Here is an 11,024-nt window from a genome sequence, read left to right on the forward strand (position 1 = left end):
CAACAAAGTGACTACAAAAGGGTAGATTTGAAACATTCTTATTTTCTTGAACGCTACACTTTGCACTGATTTTCCAATTAACCTTTCCAGGATAAGCTCTGTATTCTTATGAAAGCCCATAAATCTCAGCAGCGTGTGGCACATAACAGCGCACATTTGGCTGCGAGCTACACAACACACTCTGCCCCCCTCCTCCTCAGATTAGCATACTGTAGCTCTTGCTGCTGTCATGAGAGCGCCTCGCTAATAAACACAGCTGTCTCTGAATCGGCTCCAACAATCACTTCCTGTGCGCTCTGTAATCTGAGGTTAACCAAAAAGACGTTTACGTGCTGCTAAATGCTGACCGCAGAGTCAGACACAACGGATAGATTTTTCCTCCGGGCCTTTCGGCTCAACAGCACTAATAGCTTGTATGATTGCAGCAAACACTCAAGACCTATTAGCCTGCTGGGTAACGCTTGTTTTACTGCCTGCCTTCCTTTGATGCGTGCATGCGGACAGCTTTAAATGCATTCCCCGTTTGATCTGTTTATTTTTTATGTTTCTTCATCTCAGTGTCTCGTTTCAAAGAGGCCAAGAGTGTGGAGGGCTCTTTTCATGATATGTCACCTGATATTAATCACTCTAATAGAAAACAGGCTCCAGTTAAATAGCAGCAAATGCAGAGCTGCTGAACAAACAGCGTTATTAATCTTTAAAGACGTGCCATCTATTTTCCCTGAGCCGAGGTGGACTGGTGCACTCTGGAGTGAATTCATAAATGTTAAAACGATGAACATCCTGTACGCAAACGCTGACCTTTACTCCTTTTGTTCCTCTGTTTAACACTGAGTGGAGGAGATAAGATGAATCAGAACACAGACGAAAACGCAGACTAAACAGGATAAAACGTCTATAAGGAGCTGACTCAGTGACATAAGGACGGGCAGTATATCCAGTTTTCAAGATGCATTTTTAAATCAGATACGAGGGTAGGATTAAGGCCGACCATGAGGGGGGAAAAGAGGGCGAATTTTCAGGTGCTTAACCATGGGGAGAGCCCAGGGAGGTCTGCAAAAACAAAGTCCACTGTCAAGTTAAGCTTTAATAACCATATTATCAATGCAAAAAAATACACACTTCAGTAAATATGTAGCCGATGTCACAATGTCAAACATTTTTTCTTAAAATGGTGCAAGTCTTTATCTATCCTGGAAGGAAATGTGAAGGGAAAATGAACTAACTTGGCCAGAAATGTCAGACTTAATAGCCATGCCATGGACTGAAAAAAAGGAAGATACTCAGGCAACTTTCTGGGGAGCTGTTGCACCCAGAAATAACTCACTCAGACTCTGCATTTCTCTGGCCGGGCCTGGGGAAAACTAGGGATGAGCAAATTTGGATTTCTGCTGCTAACCAATATTTACAATTAATTTAAACCAAAAGTAAGGTTGGGTATTGTTTTGTTTTTTTTCTGACAACAGTGCTAAATGGATACCCTTTATACTGTGCCTGTGCCTTAACAGTGCCTGAATCAATACTTTTGAAAGAAAAAAATGTGGTGAAAATCAGCGGGAGAGTAAAAGCTGTTTGGGTATCTAGAATGGTTTGCAGAAATACCAGTTAAACATGGGATAAGAAAAGGAAACCTGTGTAATTTCACACACAAGTCGCACAAACTCCGTATCATTTATCTTGCCTTTCATTTGGGGAGGCAGGGTTTTGAAATTAAGTTTCTAAATCTCTGTTGTAATTCAGTCTAGGAGGTATCGTCTGTGTTGATGTTGGTATCAAGTTTCGATACTCATCCCCAGCCAACACCAATATCCATACTAGAGAATAGCTGCTGTGTTTTGGGCGACAGTGGCTCAGTAGGTAGAGTTGGTCGTCTTGTAATTGGAAGGTTGTGGGTTCGATCCCCAGCCCTTGCAAGCAAGTCCTTGTGTCCTTGGGCAGGACACTTAAGCCCACTTTGCACCCACTGCTGCGTCAGTGGGGTGTGACTGGGTATGTGTGACCTGTGATGTAAAAGTGCTTTGAGTAGTCAGATGACTAAAAAAGTGCTATATAAGCTCAAACTCATTTCCATACTGGATTTTTGCCAATATTTACAAATTAATCCCATAGCCCATACTGATTTCCATGCTGATAATTAAACGCAGTTTAAATTAGGGCTGAACGATTCAGGAAAATAATCTAATAGCATGTTTTTAATTGCAAAGAAATAATCTACCAAACACAAATGTCCTTACTTTTTGTGCTAAGCAAACTAGAAATTTTAAGTCCGGGGTTGTGGATGGTCGAGTGGTTTGGGGCGCTACCCATGTGCGCGGGTGGCCTGGGTTCGGTCCAGCCCGGGGCCCTTTGCTGCATGTCCCTCCCCACTCTCTTCCTTGTTTGAGAGTCTATCCACTGTCCCTCCTCTATCGATTAGGGGCATGAAAAGGCCCCAAAATAAATCTTTTTTAAAAAAGAGATTTTAAGTCCAACTGGGGAATGAATTTTTTTATTTTTATTCAGTTTAAGGAGCTTTTTCATGTTATATTTAAATTCTTAATTCCTCAGATTACATTGATTTTCCTGAGCGATTCATTTTCAACACAGTTAAATGTAAATTATAATCATATATCAGTCAGACAACCACATTTGCATTTGCTGCAGTGGGTCAGCATGTTTGTGTTTGGTGTCTAGTCTTGGATCATTTCTCACCTCGCAGATTTGTTTTACATGCTGCTAATTTAGCAGCCCTAACAGCCTTCTGTGCAGGTTAACACCCACATATCTGTGCTGAATGTCAACAACTGAGGCCTTTGTCATAAGTATAACCTGAAAAAGCCAATGCACAACTTTATTGTTGAAAACTACAAAGCCACAAGCACTTCCAATATACAGTCAAATGGAGATTTTCTCATTCTACGTTTCCCCCTAGATACGGACTCTGAATACCTCCATATCATCCATCCATCCATTTTCCATACCGCTTATCCCGTTGGGGGTGGTGGGAGGATGGAGCCTACCCCAGCTATCATTGGGCGAGAGGGAAGGCACACCCTGAACTGTTCGCCAGTCAGTCACAGGGCTGACATAAAGAGACAAGCAACCAGGCACACTCACACCTGCAGGCAATTTGGAGTCACCAATTAACCTAATGAGGATGTCTTTAGTGGTGGGAGGAAGCCGGAGTACCCGGAGAGAACCCACACACCATAACTGTTGTTTGTTGTTTGTTACATTTTTAAAAAACAGCTGATTTTCAGGGTTTTACACTCATTCATTCATTAACTGGCACACTGGATGATATTTAGACACTATCTGTGGTATCTCAACAGTCCATGCAGAACTAGGATAGACATATTTTCAAAATAAAACCAGGGACACTTTTTTTTAACCTCAAACCCACATTTATGAGCTCATCATATGATTGGATTTTTCATCAGTACAACTTTCAACACACCAGGGAAGGTGCCTTAGTAAATAAAAAAATGTATCTCCCAAGATTAACCAAATTTATTTTTAAAAGCAATTCAACAACAACATCAGCAAACACAGTGCTACTTCAAGCCTGTACACACCTTTTTTGTGTTTGCTCATTTTAATGTGGCTTTTAATTTCAGCATTTCCTCCACGAAGCAAAAGCCAGAGTGGTGAATTTTCAGTGTTAAACATTTCACAGTTAATTGAGGTGTAATTTTATCTGCATTCAGAGTTTAGTGGCCTTCAGTGCGGGAGTTATTTGACAGTTTTAATCCATCCACTGTTAATTCAACTCTGTATAGTTAATTGCCCAATTCTGGTGGATGGAGTTTTCCCATCATGCTCCAGGGCAGAGTGTTCAGATGAGTTTATATGTGTTTGGATGTGCTAAGATATGTGTTGTACAGCGATCACTGCTGGGATTCCCTTGCTTTTACTTCTGGGGGATTTTCTTTTAGGTCAAACACTTCTGCACCATGAGTGAAGTTGTCCCCTACATTGGTCACTTCCTGGTTATAGTGGGGGATGATCTATATCATTGATTCTCAACCGGTGGGTCATGAAAGTGTGCCAGGAACAAAATATGAGTAAAAAAAACTTGTGATATGCTTTTATTTTGAAGGATATGTCTCAACCCCTTTGTTTTATTACTTCTTTTACTACTCATTCCTACTGCAACATTTTTCCATTACAATAATTTAGATTTGATTAAAAAATACAGGAACTTTGGGTCGTTATTTGCCTTTAAGGATATGGTGCTGGGTCCTGATGCTAGAACAGTTGAAAACCACTGATCTGGAATGCTGACTTGCAGCCATGTTCAATCTCTGTGTCTGTCTCTGTGCAGCATGTTTGTCATAACCTGACTTCGTATCAGGTATTTGATGTGAAGTGGATTTTTTTTTATGAACAATTTTATTGGTAAATACTACAAGTTAACACTAAAAGTGAAAGGAAATAGCACAGCATTGTGTTAAAAGAGCACTTAAATGTGTAAAAAATAACACTGAGTGTTAAAAATGAACACTTTCTAAAGTGTTACTTTAACTAAGAACCTATTAGAATTACATAAACTCTGAGAAGGGTTAAATCTAACACTATGGGTGTTAAACTAACACTGATGATTTTGCTGCGCATGAGGGACTGATGAGGAGATCTTGCAGTGTACAAAATGCAGCATATCATTGCTTGGTACTTTACTAGGAAGCTGTACCTCTCCTGGAGCTCTTTATTAAACACTGACTTCCTCTTTGACATGACAGGCGTAGCTCACCTGACGCTGCAGATCCGGTTAGTATGACAAACCCAGCTGGCTAAGCAGCAGCCACATGCTGCTGTGACTGACAGGTACAGTCAAATCAGCACTTAACTTTTACTCCCTGTGCATTAATGAGACTTTTCTATTGATTACAATGGAAAACAGCCTTGGCAGTGGCATTTAGAGACATAAAGTATATAAAGACAGATCAGTGTTGCAATATGGTATATCTCTCAGCCTTTTCTACTGGTTAAAGTAGAATAATATGATGGTCATAGTTATTTCCTTTGGGGCACTGGGCTTGTAAAAACGACGATCCTGATCAAATCAGGTCACTGCATGCAAAACAACCTCAGAAATCTGCCTGAAATGTTCCTAGATTGAGGTCGACAAGCTTCTTCACTCAAACTTTTGATGATTTTGTGTTAAACGAGGCCAGATCCCAAACTCCTCCACACGACCAGCCTTGCATCACCTTTATATATTTCTCACTTTTCAGAAGCTGAACACCTGACCGTCATCGGTGATACATCTCAAAGAGCTGAAGCTGTCTCTGCACCTGACAGCTTATTCATTTATAAGCTCCAAGCACTCAGTCCCCCTCCTCACCACCATCCCAGTCCTCCTCCTCCTCCTCCTCCTCCTCCTCCTTCTTCTCTGTGTATGGCATAACAAGAGAAAATCCTTCTCGCTCCTACAAGCCACGCTCTGTAACTTCAGATCGCTTTAATCCCCGGGATGAAAAAAAAGGTCTTTCATTTAACAAATCACCCCCTCAGAACTCGGGATCCCTGTGTAATTATTCCTCCTGTGTGACAGTAAGCCAGCCGTGAGAAGAGCACTTGACGGGAAGCCGCTCGCGCATTAAGTCTTCCTACGAGCCTCCTCCAGAAAAAAACTAATGGAGGGGGCTTGCTCTAAATTCATCCAAATATCCTTCCAACAATTTCAAGAGGCTTTCAAAAGGATGGAGATTTGGATTCCTGCAGATAGTCGGGGGGTCAGAAAGTAACAATGACCAGTCAAAACAAGCTGAGATTCAATTAGAGCAGGGCGATACAGACTCCAAATCAAATCTCAGTATTTTCAGCTGAAGGGTGACCCTCAATATTATACTTCTGTACAGAAATAAATGCCACAATAGCAGAACTATAAACTTTGATATCCTTCCCACTTTTCCCATTCAGGACTGTGGGGGGCTAAAGCTGATCCCAGGTGTCACTGGTAACAAGCAGGGTCCACCCTAGACCGGTCCATCATAGGGGTGACACTGACACTGGATTTGAACCAGGAACCTTCCTGCTGTGAGGCAACAGTACTAACCCTTGCACCACCATGCAGACCAACTTTAATGTGATTCTAGTAGAAAGCTGTAAACGCCATAGCAACCAAAAAAACAATAATCCTAGACAACCAATATTGGGCAGCTTTTTCATTTCTAAGAGTCAAAATTGCATAAATTGTTTAAAAGCATAAAAATAGACTTCTGTAAATTTAGGTGGTCATGTTCTATGTATTGTAATGCCACGTTTTTCAGAATGAGTCTAGTTCAGTGGTTAGAGCAGGTGCCCATATACAGGAGCTGTAGTCCTCAATGCACATGTCACTGGGTCAGTTCCAGTCTCAGTGCTGTTTGGTGCTCAGTTCTATTTCCTGTCTTTCTTCAACTGTCCTATCAAAATAAAGGCAACAGCCCAAAAAATAATCTAAAACGCCAAATTTAGGAGGGTCCAGAATGGCACAGTTTATAAAAATGTTGATAACTTCTGAACCATACGTCGTAGACACTCATTTTGCCATTTGTTTGCTACCCTGGATGTCTCTGTAGTCCTTAAGGACGCCTTTCTAGTGAGCCCGGAACTTCGGTGACTTCTCAGGGTCTTTAAGGATTAAATCCATGGTGTTACACCCAATAATAAGCGTCTATTTGTGAGGTTTTTAATATATTTTCAATCATCTACACTGGCTTCTTTCGGTGGGTAGCACCATATTTGTTGAGGGCAATGTTTACGTGCAATGCATTGTGGGAGGGGCTGTCCTCCAACAGCAAGATGTTCCGTCTCTACTGCTTAAAGGAATGGCACAAATTACTGACTGCAAAAAAGTGCATGGACTTTGTTTATATATGTGTAGATATTTTGAAAACCGTTACTCACAGAATATTTATTTTTTCACTGTTTTGTCCCCAAAAGATGGGAGAACAAGTCTGCACAAAGAAAATACTTAGTCACTGTTATTTACTATGTGTTATCAGTAAAAGTCTTTGAGTTTCAAATTCAGATTTGTTTTTTCTTTTGTCTTTATAGTCCTATCACTTTTTAAAATTTCAAGGGACAGTACTGTAGTAGATATATGCTTAAAGCCAAGGCTGTCCTGAAAGAAAAGATGTATAAAGCTGGACTGTGCACCCCAGGGCTGATGTTTTACAAGCTTTTAAAGAAAAACAGTCCAGACAAGACATGATGGTGAAAAAAATAGCTGTGAGCTCTAAGGGTTAAAATCCATTTAAAATACAAATGTAGATTTAACAAAAATGTGCACATAGATCATCCAGGCCAATCTAAAAGCTACATCAAAGAGCCAACATCATGTTTTTAAGTCTGTTTTCAAAAAATCCTCATCATCATGAAATGAACATATTATAAACCAGTGACTTTCAGCAGCATCTGAGATTTATTTAAAGCAACAGAACAAATGATAGAAGAATAACAGTTCATAACTTGCACTGTTTGTTTGAATGAAAACATAAAAATTTGAGCTGTCAGCTTTAACGTGAATAAGGACAATAATCAGAGCATACATGTTTGTAATCCATTAATTGCATGCTTCATTGTCTAGCATACTTAGGTTAATCCACTGAAGCGTCTCCCTGCAGACAGTCGTGTAAAATAAGTCCACTACTCTCCTGAATGTTTCAGTTCACTTGAAAAACTCAGCTATCAAAGTGCAGGTGATTTATTGTCCTTTTCGATCCATAACAAATTCTTCTTCTTGTAGGTAATGTTATAATCCTTATCTACCTCACATTTGGAATTTTCTTTCAAAATAAAGCAGTTCTGTGTCCAAACAGGAAGTCAGTTACCATGAGGTTATGACAGTAAAAAGATCAAAATGGGAAAAAACGTAGTTTTAATGCAAAAAAAAAAGGACCTTTAAGATTACTTGAGAATTATGATTTTGAAATCTTTTACAGCCATATAAGAAAGCTTTATTTGATTTATTAATGCAAATTCCGCAAAATTTACATGTATTACAGTGCCATGTGTGTATGCATTTTTCAGTCGTAAAAACGATTTGTTCTATTATTGTGTCTTTCAGCACACTTTAGTAAGCCACTGTAGCGTCTTTCTGCAGCCACAGTGACAGACTGCTGCTCTCTAATGTCTCATTTCACTTAAAAAAAAAATTACTAGTCATCTTAAAAATTGAGTTATCAAACATTGCCTTTTGACAGCTCCCTTATTTCCTCTTTAGTCCATAGCAAGTTCCTTTTGCTATTGTTAAAGTCATTAACGTCGACTACCTAAAGTTCCTATTTTCAAAAGGAGGCAGGTCTGCATCAAAACAGGAAGTAATGTCCCTTATTTTAAAACAGAGTAAAAATTCCACAATAAAACAAAGACGGTTTAAAATGCAATAATAGCAACAAAGGAGATCGATCACGATTACATTATTTTTAAAAATACAGACAACTTTAATTTTTAGCAATATCTTACATAATTATATTGTGTTTTTTACAATGCAGACCAGATAGCAGAAGCTATGAAAACAGTTTGATTTTGGCATTTTAACTACAAGGCTGAAATCTTCGTGTTGAGTCATGTTTTTAGTGTCTAAATCAATCTATCGTAGCACCCAGCAGATACCGATTTTTTCCAAAAAAGTTAGGACTTTTGAGGACAAAAATTGGGGGCTTTAGCCCTGTGAGCCACCCCCTGGTTCCACCTTTGATTTTAGGACCTTCAGTCACAATTTTAACCACAAGCGACATCTAAAGGGCACTAATAAAGGGCATTGAAACACTTGGAAAAGTGAGTGCAATTAATTTGTCAACATATTTGTACATTTGAGGCTTTGTACAGGAGGTTGACTGCATCTTTTTTAAATTGAATACAATATTGGTTGTTTAGGACTTCTATTTTCATGCAGTAGTATCACATGGGTATCAGTATCATCTGACTTGCACGAATAATATAAATGCTTCTGAGAGGAAATAAAATTAAATGTGGATTTCCAATACGTACAAAGAATATTACATATTATTGCTGACAGTCTTAACTGAGCATCAGACATGACATGTGATGATTTTTTTCCCTAACAATGTAGCCTATACTGAAATACTGAACTCTCCAGTGGCCAAATGAGGTCAGAACAGGCGTATAATGTTACTTCAACACAGCATAAACTACGTCAATGTAAAGCATACTGCCTTAAATTCTATCTGGTTTGAAAATAGATCAGTATATCTATAAAACTCGTTTTTTTTCCTAGCCCTAGGTTCAATCTTGTAAAGCGAGGATGAGCAGGAGGAATGGAGGAATTACCTGGTGAGCAGGTTCATTCAACAATTTTAGGAGCAACTTCACGCGCCTTTTCCTTCTTGGATTCTGACCCTCCTGACCATCATTTGTAGTTTCCAGGACATGAAACATGAAAACTGCAGCTCATTTCCATTTAGAAGAAGAGGGGGTTTTCACTTCTCTGCCTTTGACAGAGCACATGCACTGTAGCAGGTCTCTGAGGTGTGTAACTTCACGCTCTCTTCCTCTAATGAAAACCAGAGCTTCAACTTCAGCGCATAAATTCACCCTAAAAGGCATGAATCTGAGGGAAAAGATGCACGTGAAGAGTGTAAAAAAAGAGAGGTGTAAACAGAAACTCACCAAAGAACATGCTGCTCTCCATCGTTCCTCAGGCTCGGGGGTCTGCTGTATTTCCTCTCTGGTGCCCTGCCAGTGTGGTTGTGTCCATGGACAGCAGCCTGGGCATGTCTCATACACTCCTTAGAGATGTGTGCGTCTGTGTTCAATCCCACGGCAGCGTCAGTGACCAGTCTGCATGCTGCACTCTGCACGCTGCTGCTGCTGCTGCCTGTCTGTCTGTGGACCTCCGTATCTGCCTCTCTCTCTCTCTCTCTCTCTCTCCTTGCTCCGTCTCGTCCCCTCCCCTCCTCTTTAGCTCTTCCCCTCCCTCTGTCTTCTTCCCTCCCTCCACACGCTGGATCCCGTCGCTTCTTTCTTTTCTCTCTCAGAGGTGTCTATCTGCATTTTCCAGCAACAGCCTCCCCTCCACAAATCTCTCCCTCTCTCTCCCTCTTACTCTCCCTGTAGGTGTCTCATCTTTGTTTTATGTGTCAACCAAGCCTCTCTCACTCACGCTCCTCACTCCTTGCTTTCTCTTGGTGTCTCTTCTTTATTTGATCTTATTCCCCTCTCTCTGCTCCGCTCCTTCTTCTCTGACTGTTCCCTCACTTCTTTCTGTCTCTGACTTCTCTCTCTCCCTCTTTCTCTGTTTGCATTGTGTTTTCTTTTTCTCATTGCCTTTCCTCTTTTAACTCTTGTGCCTCACATCATTCTGTGTTTTACTCCACACATTCACATGCATGCAAAATAAAGTATTTGCAGGTAGAAACCAGGTCACAATGGAAATTAGGCAATGCATAAGAATTAGGAAAGCCAATCAACAATATGAGTTAAAGGCATCAGGCATTTCCCAAGACAACAACAGCCTGACACACCAGACAGACTGCAAGGATATACAATGCCTATACAAAGGATTCACCCCCTTTTATTCATATGATAAATCAATCATGGTCAATTTCTCTTTAAAAAACTCATTAATGTTGAAGTGAAAATTCAACAGGGGTCAAGCCAATTGGTGCTAGTAGTCTCACAATAAGGGAAACGAGATTCCCCTGTGTGCAGTGATTTTTGTCTCAAGTGATTATAGTATAAAGACACCTGTGTCTTGAGGGTCCAGTTGCTGCTTAATCAGTATTCCTGGCTACCATTACACCATGAAGACAGAAGAACACTACATTAGTCATGGGGTGGATACAAAAATATTTCCAAGGCACTGAACACTACCCTGGAATTCAGTTAAAAGTGTGAAGTCTTTTGCACACTGAGGTTGTTTATTTTGTCCGAATTTTTCCCATGTTAAATAAGGAAATCAATCTCATATTGTCTTAATCATGTTTGCACATCGACGCCAAAATTTTCGTCCGTCATAATTTTTTTCAGATCAGCGCCTGCTGCTTTATTCTCCTCATTCTCACTCAACCCCAACCGACCCCTCCCCCTCTCTCTCT

At 40.2% G+C, this 11,024-nt stretch overlaps 1 protein-coding gene across 2 annotated transcripts in view; it reads right to left on the reverse strand.

Moving 5' to 3' along the window:
- Positions 1-9,809, reverse strand: part of znf385d (zinc finger protein 385D) — a 189,516-nt gene extending 179,707 nt beyond the window's left edge. Inside the window, exon 1 of one of the 2 annotated variants that reach the window (XM_041792505.1) lies at positions 9,598-9,809. In XM_041792505.1, the coding sequence (XP_041648439.1) occupies positions 9,598-9,619 (22 nt within the window). In that variant the 5' untranslated portion in view covers positions 9,620-9,809. Of the gene's footprint in view, positions 1-9,258; positions 9,312-9,597 lie in introns of those variants that run through there. The other variant, XM_041792506.1, reaches the window with a different exon arrangement.
- Between the last annotated feature and the right edge of the window lie 1,215 nt (positions 9,810-11,024).

The sequence above is a fragment of the Cheilinus undulatus genome, linkage group 8 (assembly GCF_018320785.1).
Source record: "Cheilinus undulatus linkage group 8, ASM1832078v1, whole genome shotgun sequence".
Taxonomy (NCBI): domain Eukaryota; kingdom Metazoa; phylum Chordata; class Actinopteri; order Labriformes; family Labridae; genus Cheilinus; species Cheilinus undulatus.